At 43.5% G+C, this 14,314-nt stretch overlaps 2 protein-coding genes across 7 annotated transcripts; both read right to left on the bottom strand.

Annotated features, from left to right (window-relative positions):
- Positions 1–36: 36 nt before the first annotated feature.
- Positions 37–5,857, bottom strand: LOC120659514 (pyruvate kinase isozyme A, chloroplastic-like). Of its 5 annotated transcripts, none has more exons than XM_039937690.1 (9): positions 5,493–5,857; positions 4,314–5,026; positions 3,988–4,225; positions 3,467–3,877; positions 2,844–2,934; positions 2,571–2,764; positions 2,121–2,242; positions 871–1,349; positions 37–699 (listed from the first exon to the last, which is right to left on the bottom strand). In XM_039937690.1, exons 4-9 carry the CDS (start codon positions 3,722–3,724, stop codon positions 290–292), a joined length of 1,554 nt encoding a protein of 517 aa, XP_039793624.1. In that variant the 5' UTR covers positions 3,725–3,877; positions 3,988–4,225; positions 4,314–5,026; positions 5,493–5,857; the 3' UTR covers positions 37–289. The 5 variants fall into 5 exon arrangements, with proteins under 5 accessions (XP_039793624.1, XP_039793621.1, XP_039793620.1 ...); XM_039937687.1 differs by having other exon boundaries at positions 205–699; positions 4,971–5,026; positions 5,491–5,629; XM_039937686.1 differs by having other exon boundaries at positions 205–699; positions 3,988–5,026; positions 5,491–5,803.
- A 1,164-nt stretch (positions 5,858–7,021) lies between these two features.
- Positions 7,022–12,947, bottom strand: LOC120659512 (putative disease resistance protein RGA4). Of its 2 annotated transcripts, XM_039937684.1 has the most exons (4): positions 9,559–12,947; positions 8,683–9,456; positions 7,625–7,706; positions 7,022–7,530 (listed from the first exon to the last, which is right to left on the bottom strand). In XM_039937684.1, exons 1-3 carry the CDS (start codon positions 12,812–12,814, stop codon positions 7,657–7,659), a joined length of 4,080 nt encoding a protein of 1,359 aa, XP_039793618.1. In that variant the 5' UTR covers positions 12,815–12,947; the 3' UTR covers positions 7,022–7,530; positions 7,625–7,656. The 2 variants fall into 2 exon arrangements, with proteins under 2 accessions (XP_039793618.1, XP_039793616.1); XM_039937682.1 differs by having other exon boundaries at positions 8,683–12,945.
- Positions 12,948–14,314: the final 1,367 nt, after the last annotated feature.

Below are 14,314 nucleotides of genomic sequence, written 5' to 3'. Positions count from 1 at the left end.
TAGCGATTGCTGCCGCACAATCAGTGAACTAATGTATTGTAGCTGGAAACACAACTAGTGATTCTTCTATCAGCAAGAGCGTGAGATTCAGTTAAACTAACACAATGCGATGGATAAGCCCATCACGGCCCACAGCGAGACTCAAACTTCCACATCAAAAAGTGACCCCGAGGTCAGACTAAAGCCCAAGTAGTAACACAACAGTTTCACAACAGGCAGAAAGCCGCAAATTATTGCCACAGTTCTCTGGTGTTGCCTAGCATATAATACATGAGACAAGTGAACAATTTCAGTGCACGGAACTGTCCTCCTTCAAGTTCAAGGTACCGAAAGTACGTGCTCCATCGCATCTGATCATCTCATTGAGGATCACGTGACACGGAGATGAATGGCTCTTTCTCAGGGTGTTCATCACCTGGATGGACTGCAGCATGTCGGAGAGAGCAATCACCAGGTCCCCTGACTGGATCATGCCCCTGGCCTTGAGCAGGGAGAAGGTGTGGTTCAGATTGCTCTCCATGTCGTCGGAGAAGCTGAGGCGGAAGGGGATGAGTCCCCACTGGAGGTTCAGCCGTCTCCTGACGGACGTTGAGGTTGTGAAGTCGAAAACAGGACAATCAGGACGGCATCGTGAGAGCAGGGAGGCCATGTGGCCAGTCTTCGTGAAAACAAAAACGGCGTCTGCTCCCAAGCTGTTAGCTACAGATGAAATCAGTTTTGCTTAGACATATCTCCTAAGCAGTGGAATCAGAATGTTCTGCCAGCAACCAAGATAATGGACAAAAATAGGAAAATGAAAGCAGTCGAATATATCACTTGCTATGACAACATAATTTTCATAGGCACTGAGTACGTAGTGGCAGTACTTACCCATTTTAGCTGTTGAATTGCAGATTTCTTCTGATATCTTGTCAGAGAAGGAAGATGAAACTCCTTGAAGTTCCAGTGTCTCATGGCGCTTCTCCTCCCGCCACCACTTCTCAATCGTGAGGCTAACACTCCTAAGAACACTAAGAGCCTTCTCTGGACATCTCCCCATTGCTGACCCACCAGAAAGCATTAGAGCATCTGCGCGCTGGCGGACAGCTTCAGAAACATCGGCAACTTCAGCCCTTGTGGGTGTAGGATACTCGATCATCGAATCGAGGAGCTGAGAAGCAACAATGACTGGCTTGTTGAGCTGCCTGCACAATTGAACTACCTTTTGTTGTATTGAGGGGACCTGCTCCAAGGGAACCTGTGCCCCCATATCCCCTCTGGCTACCATGACACCATCTGATGCTCGGATGATCTCCTCCAGGTTCTTTAAAGAGTCAATGCTCTCGATTTTCACAAGGACTGCTATATCACTGATCATATACAACAAAGCATTAGACTGAGGAACCAACAAAGTTCAACGAAATGAAGGAAACATTTCAGAAACACAATACCAGCCCATCTAGTAAGAAAAACTTATGCAATCCTTTTTTTGCTTTGGATGTTTGCAAGGCCCAATTAATTGAAGTGTAAAAGATATCATAGCAAGTTTGATTATGTTGGCCGTTTGGGACTAAGTAGGTAACTCTGTGTGTCACTAACTAAATTTTAACCACAAAACATGAAATGGACGTACAATGGCAAAATAACAGTAGCACTACAAATAAAAACAGGAGATGCATAAACATACAATTTTCTAATGCATGCAGAAGAATGTAGGTGCTGAGATGACACCAAGTGCTGTTTTTTGGGCACAGAGATGACACCAAGTTATGGTTGAGGATGGCCATACAATTTTGAATAGTTCCTATTATTCTTCTCTGAATCACATTGCGGCACAGCATTATTTGAAAAAGGAGGTACACCGGAAAGGGGATAGCTTGCTAATTCACTGTTTTCTCTACTAACTACATAGAAAGTTAGAAACCAATAAATCCCTGGCAGAATTTTTTTGGGGGTTAGAGTACAAATAAAACCCTACCAATATGAGTAATCATCTGGGACTGACCAGGAACCAAACAACAACAGTGGCTAAGCATCCAGAACAGTTCTAGGAACTCCCGTTATCAGTTTAATAATGTCAAATATGGTTTTTCCAACAAAGCATAAACTTAAACAACAGTATAGAATTATACTCTTGGTACCTGCCACGACTCCTTGCAGCTATGTAGCTTTTCAAATGTTTAATTACTTCTGCAAACTTGACAAATGAAACGGCAATGAAATCTACACCTTCGGCAATTCCAAAGTCTATGTCAAGCCAATCCTGCACAAGTTGTCACAAGAAAAGGAGCAGCATTGTTATAAACTTATAATATTAGTATCTGCTATTAGATGATTCCATTTTTCAATTAAACAACTCTAGGTGGTAGAAGCCTTCTTAAGAAATAGCTGATAAAAAATATCCAGAGATGAGCTTCAGTGCACAATATAAGGCTTTAAAGTAAGTAATCCATGTTTTGAACTGACCATGGTATTGACAGAAAAAGCTGTAACTCCAATGCATTACTAGTACCAAGGGGTGGCATAGATTCACAAAATTCTGCAGCCTTTTGGTAATTAAAGCAAGAAATTTATTGTGCTACTGTGTTTACCTTTGATGAAATTGTAGGAAGCATAGCATTCCTCTCACGGACAATAATGCCATCACGCCAGAATGTAAGATTCGCACGTGGCAACAATAAACCAGGATCCGTGCAGCAACACTTAACGTCAGGTCCTAACTTCTCAATCACCTCAAATCTAGCCATTCCACCATCCACAAGAAGCTCATCACCAACTCTCACATCTGTGTAGGATTTAGATGCAAAATTATGGCGCTGAACAATAACTACGAACAACATCAACAAATAGGCTAGCTTAAATACCTTCAGCAAACCCATCATAGTTCACATTAATAGTTCGTTCTGGGAGAGGCAATTCAAATGCTCTAACGCTAAATGTCCAGACTTCTCCATCCTGTGGAATCCAACAAATGTGATAGGATTTGTTAATTACGTGAGGAATATTTTAATGACGAAAAAAATGGAAATCATTCAGTAAATAATGTTGCTTAAGAAAAACAAGGAGTACTGAATAGGTGTACAATCAAACTTCTAACTGTATTGTTAAAAACTTAAAATAGACAGCTGAAGTGTGAGACAATCTCCGTTTTGGCATAGTAACACGGTGTTTTTTTTACCAAGCACTTTATTTGAGTTACATTGACAGCCTTGATAATGACTGTTACTTTCACAGTCTAATGTTCGACAACAATCTGAATGCTTTCCCTCCTATAATGATATCAAACATGAGCTGAAAATCTAAATCAACCAAACATTCGATGGAGAAAGAACTCTTTATGAAATCCTGGCTCGCTAGGTTTTGTAGAAGTATGAGACGACAGTGTCGGCATTGCCACAACCTTTTTCTCTCACCCGCATTGCAACAAACACATTTCATCGAATACGTCCAACCGGACAGCAGCTTACAAACAGGCACAGCACCTCACCTCCGCCTTGGCCGAGGCCGCGCCGCCGAGGTCCCCCATGTGGATCTCGCTGCCCTCGGTGTCCATCATGACGGCGACGGCGAAGCCCTTCTCCTCGTTGAGCCTCCGCACGGCGCAGATGACGCCCAGGTGCCACTCCCTGTCCCCGTGGCACATGTTGACGCGAGCCACGTTTGAGTTATACATCCAACTACAAATTCTCTGTGCACTTTCAATCACTGCTTCATGATCGGGCCACTTGCCAATATCCTTTAGCATGAGATTGATCGTGTGGGCAAGGCATGGCTACCAGACGATGTGGGGGAACTCCCTACCCAACAACTTGCAAGCCTTCTTGTAATTGGAGCCATTATCAGTCACGATTTGCACAATATTTTCTGGCCTAATGCTGTCAACATCCTTTTTGATCTCCTGCCAGTTTAGACACTCCATGAATATGGTATACCCCAAATATGACTAAATCGATGAAACCACAAAACAATTCAAAGTGAACATATAGTTGACAATCGACATACACATACCTTCAGTAAGAATTTATGATCCTGTGAATACTCCAGAAATACATAATGCCATTGCAATAAACCAAGAAGTTGATGACGCTCTTCCGAGTTGGCCCTGTCCATGAATCACACATGACTGTCACACCAAATTCAAGCCACTCACTCTTCCACTTCTCTATCTCCGCTTTGATCTGTCTCACATTTTCTTCCAGGTATTTACCATCAATCTCTCTTTCTATTGGCAATTTGATCCCGGTACCTGTATTACAAGTCAAACAGTTAGTAAAGTACAATCATGAGAGATAAACCATAAGGAAAGTATGGACTTCCAGCAAACATGTGTACACCTTGCTTCTAGGTCTCGATGATGGCTGCCCTAAAGTAAGGGTCATCTACCTTCCTGCCGATGGCTGCCCTAAAGTAAGGGTCATCTACCTTCCTGCCGGGTATTCCAACGGCGTGGCAAGCCTTAGCCCAAGCCCTCCCAAGTATTTCTTTCGAACTCCTCCCCTTGCTAGTCCAAGGGCCTGTATCGATCCTTTGCTGCCTCGGGCCGGAGCTTGTTGCTAGATTGTAATCTCTTACCCGCTCTGGCACGTGTGAACGACTCCTGGAGAACATCCGTGGGAGTGGTCCCTGTCCTACACTCGAGCCACCACCGCCACCTGATCCACTCCCAGCACCCCTCTCGTACCGTGAACCAGCCCTCTCTCTGAACTCGTACTCCATCCTTGACTGCTCCATAGCAGCTTGCAGGTCAGAATCAACCCCAGCATCCTCATCTACATCAATGGCATTGCCTCTTGCCGCCGATGCCTGCTGCCTCAACCTCTCTCGCTCCCTAGCTGCCTTCTTTGCCTTCACCTTGTCTAACTCACGATTAAAGAATGTCTTCACCTCAAGAGGAACCGAAGGACATTCCCTCACATCCTTTCCCCTTTGTGCTAGGTGCTCCTTAAACCGAGTTGTCCCACCACCACCCTTTGTCATATGTCAGTACTTACACTTGAAACCAGCATCAATCTTCTGTCCATGCTCCCACACTAGGTCACCCATCCTGCTGCAAATATGCAAAACGAACACAGTATACTGTAAATAAATTTCAACATTTGATTTCATGAGAACCATGGACCAAATAATGCTTACACATTACACTATTACAGTGTACCATATTCTAAATACAATATTATCATACCATTATCTAAATACAACAAAGTAGCTAAAAAAATAACGTCTCCCTAATTCACTAGGATTTAGAGGCAATATTAGCACACCATTATGCTATGTGTGTTTATAAAAGAAATTAATGACGGCAACACTTCCTGGTTATGAGCTCAAATCCTAAACAATTCAAATCCTAAACATTTCAAATAGCACTAAATCCATAAATTAGGGAGCTCACACGGCTATGAACTGCTATGAACAGCAATAAACATTTCAAACATCCTGATTATGAGGTCAACAAATTTATCTCTACTGCTATGAACCGTAAATCGAACAAATCGATGAAAGTTAGGAGCTCACACAGTGTTTTCCGGATCCCAGACGCCGGATTTCGGCCCGCCCGAAATCCGGCGAAAACTGGTGGCGCCGGTGCCCTTCCCGCCCGCTGCCGCTTCCCGCCGAAAACCGCTGTTTCCCGGCCGAAATCCGGCCGAAAACCGGCGAAAACCCGTGGCGCCGGCGCCCTTCCCGCCCGCTGCTCCCGCCCGCGTGCGCCGCTGCCGCTTCCCGCCGAAAACCGCCATTTCCCGGTCGGAAACCGGCGCGGATCCGGCGAAAACCGGTGCTTGGGGGCCGGATCGAGCGGCGGCGCAGCGCCCTTTGGACAGGGAGCGAGGGGGAACTCACACACGGCTGCTCTCTCGTAGTCTCGTGAGTGGATGGCTCTGCTCGGTCCCAAGCGCCCCTCCGAATGGATAAGGCATCCAAAACCGCTAACGGGTCCGTTTGCATAACGGGTTTCGGGTCTCATTGCGGGTCTGCAAAGAAAAAAATTATTTCACTGACCAAATCTCCATGTTTTTTATCATGCACCATATCAATAAGCTCATATGAACCTCTAGTTTTTTATCATAATTTTTTTCAAAATTTATATAAATTTTTTTGAATTTTTAAAATTTGGAACGAAATCCTCCGAAATACCATCGAAAACCGGTTCCCGCCCCATACCGAAAATGGTAAATTTCGCTGAAAACCGGCGAAAACCGACCGGTTTTGTAAACCCTAGGCATGTGACAATCTTCGATGGGGTGGCGCCATGGCGGAGATTGCGAGGCGGGTGACGAGCTCGCTTGGGGAGAGCCGCCGCGGGAGCGTGACGTGGCGGGGTGAGTTGGCAGTTCTGTCCTTTATCGCCTGCGCGGGGTAATTGTACCGTATTGTGACGGTGGCGGCACTCTATCGTCTCGTCACCCTTCTCCTCTGTCTGTCGTAAATAATTCTATCGCATTAGCAAATTTATTAATATGGTATGATATTTAATATTCATGACACTTCCATTAAAATTAGCTTTATTAGTTTGTGCTGTACTCCCTCCATTTGAAATGGAAGTTATTCCAACTTTTCTAAAAGTCAACAATTTTCATAATTGATAAAAAATTATAGAAAAGATTATAAAAATTTATATCTACTATAAAAGTTATATTTAATGATACTTATAAATATTAGTATTTTATTGTATAAACTTGGTTAAATTTAAAATATTTTGACTTTTTAAGAAAATTAGAATGACTTACAATTTAAAACGAAGACTACTAAATATGGTTAACAATTAAATAATATGCTATTCAAACCAAATCGAACTAAGTTTTTTTTATGAAAAGGCGTCTCTTACTTCATTTATATTAAGAAAAACACAGTCAATAGCCGAAAAAGAAAAATATAATTAAATCCGCAATCTTCTTGCGACCATAGCCACTTTAGACAATACCGGCAATGAAAAAAAAAAGACAAACACAGAAATGTTGCGGCAGGATGTAATTTTGAAGAAACAGACCCTTTTTTTCTGAAAGACGAAGAAAACAGGGCTCGAGAATGAGACCTCTGCCCAGCGTGCAATCCAAAGCCTTGCAGGACCCACCCTCACGCTATTGAGTTCATATCAAGCAGCATGTCGAACAACAGGAGTATGTCGGACTGTTGACCATTCTATGGCAAGTACCTTCTGCGGTCATGCAGAAAAACACATCATAAAATGAAGCGCTAGTTCTGTTTCGCTGGTGCTGGAGCAGAAACGAGCTCAAACACGTCATAGTTTAAAACAGAAAAAAAAAAGGATAAAAAGCTGGAGCATGGAGCTCCAAATGCTACAAATTCTTCAGCTTGCAGTCTGGGACTTTGTCTTCTGCTCAAAATCAAGCACTTCGGCTTGAAGAAGGATGATAAAGGACGTACTGGAGCATGGAGCTATATATGCTAAATTCTTCAGCTTATGATCCGGGACTTGTTATCTGCTTAAAGTCATGGATTTCCGCTTGAGTTCACTGGAGATCATCTTCAGAAAAGTGCATGTTATACGCATGGTCACAATAATCCATGATTTGCAGGTCTGGTAATTCGATCCTACAAGGAAGTCACACGTCATTGGGAGTCAGCATAAATATATTAGGAGGTCGAATCTTTGAAGTCAATCATCAAGAGCACTAATATTACAAACCTTGTGAGAACTTTCGTCGGGTTCTCAATCTCCTATTTCAAGCACGCCAGGCTCCTCATTGCACATTTCCGGGTCTTCGGTTCTGGTAGATCAGGCCATGATCATAGATGATATATATTAGAATTTATGCATGCAAATGAACACGAAATTAGAAAGTATATATACATGAGAATACACTATGGTACTCCTTCCATCTCAAATTATTAGTTATTGATGCATAGATTTTGTTGTGCAACTAGTCATAATATATATCTAGATGTACAACAAAAACTTTGTAACTAGTAAAACCAAAACGATTAATAATTTAGAATGGAGGGAGTATCCAATAGTAAAAGTTATGAAGGAAATTATTGTTTATGTACAAAGGCAAAAGGCAAGTAAAGAAAACCACACATACTCGAACTATATGCAATGAAGCTAGTGAATTTGCAGAGTAACCTTAGGATAAATGCCACTTTTATTGGTTCTCTAAATGTAAGCTGATCCAAATCAGACGCTAAAAGGGAAATTGATCACAGAGCACTGTGCTATCATATAATATCAGTTCAAAGGACCGTGGAAATGTTAATTCACCAAGGGACTTGGATAAAAACTAATATATGATTTTGCCGCATTAATTCTGTGATGGAATGCTTAATTTAATATATGACTAAAGGATGATGATTGATTTTACACTATCCGAATTAGCAACCATAGTCAAAAAAGTGAAGGGCAAAGATCATCTTATATTTTAATTCCTTTGTAGGGACAACAAGAAAAAGAGATATATATGGATGGCTATAGTAAAGTGCAGGATGCTGGTGCCTAAATTTACGTGTTTAGATAACTTGAATGTGCAATATCCAAAAGTTAATGGATTTAGTGGTGCCGATAATGTACTATCACCAATGGATATCTCTAGAGGTTCTAAACATGACTCTCGTAAAAGTTTATCACTAAATTATATCTCATCTTGTAATAACTAATAGAATATTTAAGTGGAGAGTTACGTTTTAGACAACACCAATTAAGCTCCTGATCATTTTGTTAAAAGAAACAAGGAAACTAGTAGATATTACCTTCATAACGGGCATCTAGAATTCCCAGCTCGAGGCAACCCAAGAGGCTCTGTAGGCTCGGCGGGAGCGACTTCACACCATCACAATGTTTAATCCCAAGAAATCTAAGGGATGAGTATGCTTGAGGCCCATCCGGTAAGGATACCAGGCTTTTGCAATCATAAAGCTCGAGTTCTTCCAGCGACCGGAGCTCTCCTAAGCAAGAATCCAGTGATTCCAACAGACTGCATGAGTGAATAGTTAATTTTTGGATGTCACCTAGCTGTCCTGATAAGGATTGAAGATTGCCGCAGTCAGCAATGAACAAGGTCTTGATAGACGGAGGAAGATTGGCAACCTCAGACAAACCACGGCAGTACACAAGGTTCAGATATTCTAGGCATGGAAAGAAGCGATGGTTGGCTGCTGATGACAGCTTCAGTACAGCTGTAGACGTTGTGGCCTCACGACTGCTGGACCCTGGAATTGATGATGATGTGTCCAGCTGTACAACACCTTCTCCCCTCGCCAACCTTGTGTCCTCCTGCTGACCGAATACGATGGACTTGACATTATCACTGCAGCAGTAAATCACTAATCCCTTGAGAGATGCCGGCAGGTTGGGGACCTCTACCAAAGATGCGCAATCTTTTATGAATAGAGACTCCAGATGCGGCAGGAGTCCATCCCGTCCTGGAGCAGATTGCTCGCCAGAAGCTTGTGTGCGTCCTGTCAGTTTGCTGCATCTCCCAATCGATAACTCCCTCAGGGATACCAGGACCTGGAACACGTTTTCTGGCCAGTAGACAAGAGCGTCGCAATCCCAAATTGTCAAATCTACTAGCCGTGCAAAACTTGCCCAAATTGAGTGGGATGAGAACAGAAGGTCGCACCTACCTAACGACATAGTTGCCAAGGGGAGTTTATGATTCCATTTCTGCTTGACATGCAGCAATGTTGTTTCCGCGTCATCGGGTGACACGTCCAGACGCAGAATGGACAGTGAAGGAATGTATCTGCTAGCTGCCTGTAGGGACATATGTTGATCACGTCCTCGTATGCCTAATTCACTTAGCTTCGGCGCTTCAGGTAGATCAGTCAGCTTCGGGCAGTCATCAATGCCCAACTTCTCCAGCACAGGAAATGTTACCTCTTCTCCCGGAGTTCCTTCGGCTGCCCCCCACCTCTCAAGGGCCGACAAATCATCTAAGTCTAGTTTCCTTAGTGCTGGAAATGCAGAGCGGGGGCACACAGTTTCAGCTCCGCCAAATGATTGTTTAACCAATAACGACCCTTTTGGTAGTGCACTGAGGCTTGCACAATGGCTGATGTACAGTTCCTCGAGCCGAGGAAATGTTACCCCTTCTCCTAGATTTCCTTCGACTGCCTCCCACCTGTCAAACATATTCAAATCATTTAACATCATTTTTCTCAGTTCTGGAAATGCGGAGCGGCACTTAGTGTTAACTCCGCCAGATGATTCCGTAATCACTGGCACTGCTTTTGGTAATGCAGTCAAACCTCCACACCAAAAGATATCCAGCTCCTCAACCTTGGGAAATATCAGCTCTTCTCCTTGCACCACATCTGTGTCCCACCATGCCTCAAATTTTTCCATCTTAAACAAGGTAAGCACCCTCAGTTTCGGAAATGTGACAGGTGTAGTACCACCGCTGCACAAACAATGTAAACTCGGCAATTCTTCCAGCTGAAGAATTTCCAGAACTGGTAACTGCCAGAGTGCAGGAAGCTTCTCGAGCTTTTCGCAACTACATAACGTAAACTCCACCATGCCATTCAACATATTCATCCATGATGGAAAAGTACTACTCCCACATGAATATATCCTTAGGGCCTTCAGCCCATCATGAGGTTTGAGACCTAGCACCACCTCTTTATGATTATTATTCTGTGCCTGCTGGTCATTATCAGTCCATACTAACTCCAGTTCGGTCAGTTTTTTCTTATTTCCAAGTCCTGCTGCTTCTACAACATCTGCTCTTGCGACATTTTCGAGCTGTCTTAGCTCTAGTCTACCACCAAGGTCCAAATTCTGCAGCTCTCTCACATTACTGCAACTGGTGTCAGTACCTACAACAAAGCATGTGAGTGTCTGCAGGCAAGAGAGGTGTCCGAGCTCTGCGGGCATGCTTTTCAACTTTGGACATTTGTGAGTGTAGAGGTGACGGAGGGAAGTCAAATACTTCAGTTCCTTTGGAAGTCGCTGAAGAACACGGCAATCAGAAAGGTTGAGTGTTTGCAGATGATACAGGATGCTGATGTCTTCAGGAAGTGCTTCAATATCACTTCCTGAGAGATCAAGATACCTCAGGTGATGAAGATATTTCGGCCTTAGGAATGAGCCCCGATCGATCTTTAATGCTCTAATAGAGTTGTATTTTGATAAGATCTTCATATCTTCTTTTACATATCCATCACATATCAATGTTTGGAAAGCTGGAGATCCTTTCTCTGGGGAAGCATTCAGATGATTTTCTGGTCGATTGACTGATAAATACAAATGACGAGTTGAATGAAGAGCACCCTCACTTTGGCTCGGGCGTGTAGTTATTGCAGCACATTCTTTTCCCATAGCAGATTCTGCAACATCATGCATAAGGTCGTGGATCTTACAAGTAATTCTAGAACAATACATGTTCGTACTCCTTGCAGAAGTAGAAATTCTTTTGTCAAATGGGACGCTTTTCAAATCCTGAAAAAACGACCTCGACTTCAGCTCATTGAAAATTTTTTCTCCAATGGTTTCATGACACACTCCTGGTTGCTCTGGGATAAAACCATTGGCCATCCATAGGTGGATTAGACTTTGCACATCAATCTCATAATCCTGTGGAAACATAGCACAAAAAGCAAAGCATTGCCGCATATATGACGGCAAGCAATTGTAACTGAGTTTAAGTACTGGTAAAATTCCATTTTCCTCATCACAAATCATGCTTCTATTTAGTATACCTTCCCATTCTTGCTTGCTGGTCTTGGTACGTAGTACAGAGCCCAAAGCTGTGGCAGCCAAAGGAGAGCCAGAACATCTCTTCACTATGTCACCAACCATTTCAACTAGTTCACGAGGCCTTTGCTCTACTTGTTTTGAACCGAATGCTTTTGTCTCAATAATTTCCTTTATGTAGATTTCATCCAAGCTCTTGAGATTGTTGGCTTCTGTTGTACCCATTAGCTGAGCAACTTTGTCATCACGGGTTGTTGTTAGCAGTGAGCTACCTCTACCACCATGTTGAAGGTAGGACTTCAGCCTTTCCCACTTGTGCTCATCATGGTTCCAGACATCATCCAATACGAGGAGGTACCTCTTCCCACTCACTGCGTTTTGAAGCTTCTCCAGTGCTGAACTTCCTTTTGTTTTACAACCATTCTCTTTCACTATTCTATCAGCGAGGGAATCCACATCAAAGTTATCAGAGACACACACCCAAAGCCGTAACTCGAAATGCTTCCTGATTTCAGGGTCATTGTAAATGAGCTGTGCCAAGGTGGTCTTGCCCAATCCCCCCATTCCAACGATTGGAAGGACCGTGAGATTCTCATTGCCGACTTGAGCAAGCAATGTACAAACAACCGCCTTCTTCTCATCATCTCTCGATCTGCTGACAATATTTGTTGGGTCGATGATATCAGAATTACTCTGCCTCAAATAATTTGTGGGCTCTGGTGTCCCTGGTTTGAATTTGAACCTAAATGCATTCATCTCTGCGATGAGGACATCAATTTCTTGCAAGATCATACGGAGCTTGTTTGCCATTTTGTGACGGAAAACAATACGGTTGTGAGAAGGGAAGAGCTTTATTACATCCATGCCGAGTGCCTTGTAGTGCCCCTCCTTCTTGGCTTTGCGGCGCAGCGCCTCGTACTTGAATCCGTCTAGGACATCATTCGCCTGGTAGGCAACCTTGCGGACCTCCTCGAGCCAAACTTTCGCCCCTTCTCTCTTCGCTGCTGCCTGCTCCTCGGCGTCGGTGATGACGTCCAGGATGGCCGGCAGCTTGCGCTTGAGAAGCTTGTGCTGCTCCTCCATTCCCTCCATCACCTTGTACTGGTCCAGGAGGTAGCTGGAGGCCTTGTCCTTCACCATGGACACCAGCGGCCCGACCACCATGGTGGCCAGTACCTCCGCCATGGGTGCGCCTGGAGCTCCAAAACACAACGCAAGGAAAACACAGATGCGGTAGGTATGGAGAGAGCTAGCTTGTGAAGCAAAAGCAATAATTGGTTTCAGTAGCTAGAGATCGATATGTAGCAAGAGCGAGCTGCTATCAGGAAGGGATGGTGGACGTACCCTTTCCAGCTGGAGTACCCTGCACCTGTCCTAGCAGTCTAGCACTCTGCTCTCCTGTCAAGGCGACACTGCCCACCCCTTGTCCACTTGGTGTAGATAGAGACTGCCATTATCATTCAAAATTCCAATAATTAATCAGGGATGTGAGACCATTTCCTTCTTGCAGTAGCTAAAAAATCTCGACCTTTGATTTGAACAGAAACAAATATAAACAATGACCAAATGATTCAAGATTGTTTTACACCAAGCTCACTTCCTGACGTTCCTGTACAAGTGAACACGGATACAATCATTGGAAAAATGGATCCACAGTGCTACTCCCTCATCTGTTTTCAAAATTCTGGACGTTTGAGACATTATCTCTCACGTACAGTATCACGGAGTGATTTATTAGTGTGCCTATTTCAGATCATGCCCAGATTTAATACGTGCAGCAGCAGCCGGCTCTGCAGTGAGCCAGCGAGGGACCTCAGTGGCGGGCACTGGACGGCTCCTCAGTGGCGGGCCAGGCAGCAGGACGGTGTCTTGCGACGACTTGGACCATCATCCTCCGGGAGGCCCACGTGCACGTGAATATGAACAAGATGTCGGATGCACGCTGCTTGGGAAGATCCACGATCTGGTTTTGGCGATCCTTGTGGTGGCGAGACGAGAGTTAATTATTACTTTTTAAATTATAATAAAAAATACCGTACCAAGACACATATAGTGTATGATATAATATACTTTAATAAAATTATATTCATAGCATTATAAGATGCTAACTAATATATTTATATGACTTCGCCCGTAGTAATGTATGCGCATATTTGCTCATTTATAATTGACCATAAATAATTGAAGAATTTTTTAGCGACCAAGCTCACTTTGTGTAGGAGGGAACACTTGTACAATCATCGAAAAACTGGATCCACGGTCCCCTAGCTTTAAAAGTCTAGACATTATCTCTCATACCAAGGAGTGGTTTAGTATGGTGCCTATTTTCGATTTTACTCATATTAAATACGGTGCGGTGAGATAATGCTAGTAAAAAAAATTGTCCGAGCCAATATGATTTTGGCGGAGCTGGCGGTTGTGTGAGCAACTCGTGCACGACACCGTGTCATTATCAGCTTGTGCTGGAGTACTAAATAAGTAAATATGGTTAATAGTAAACAATATAATATTCCATATCAATGTAGATCATATCAGACCGGAATGAAAGAAAATGAGACACAGAAATGTTGCTGCAGCATGTAATTTTGAAGAAACAGACATCTTTTCTCTCTCTGAAAGACGAAGAAACAGGGCTCGACAATGAGACCTCTGCACAAGACCGTGCCATCTAAAGCCTTGCTGGAA

The sequence above is a fragment of the Panicum virgatum genome, chromosome 2N (genome assembly GCF_016808335.1).
Source record: "Panicum virgatum strain AP13 chromosome 2N, P.virgatum_v5, whole genome shotgun sequence".
NCBI lineage: Eukaryota > Viridiplantae > Streptophyta > Magnoliopsida > Poales > Poaceae > Panicum > Panicum virgatum.
The sequence above is the reverse complement of the archived record's forward strand: the minus strand, read 5'-3'. Positions and strand labels throughout refer to the sequence as shown.

What these genes read in the sequence shown, in the direction of transcription:
- LOC120659514 (XM_039937690.1), bottom strand. Translation starts at nt 3,724, where the DNA reads ATGCTAAAGGATATTGGCAAGTGGCCCGATCATGAAGCAGTGATTGAA. An exon ending in TTCCTACAATTTCATCAAAG is followed by an intron (nt 2,243 to 2,570) that starts GTAAACACAGTA and finishes CAACTTGTGCAG; the next exon opens with GATTGGCTTGACATAGACTT. An exon ending in GCTGCAAGGAGTCGTGGCAG is followed by an intron (nt 1,350 to 2,120) that starts GTACCAAGAGTA and finishes GTATATGATCAG; the next exon opens with TGATATAGCAGTCCTTGTGA.
- LOC120659512 (XM_039937682.1), bottom strand. Translation starts at nt 12,814, where the DNA reads ATGGCGGAGGTACTGGCCACCATGGTGGTCGGGCCGCTGGTGTCCATG. An exon ending in TCTAGATGCCCGTTATGAAG is followed by an intron (nt 7,707 to 8,682) that starts GTAATATCTACT and finishes CTGATCTACCAG; the next exon opens with AACCGAAGACCCGGAAATGT.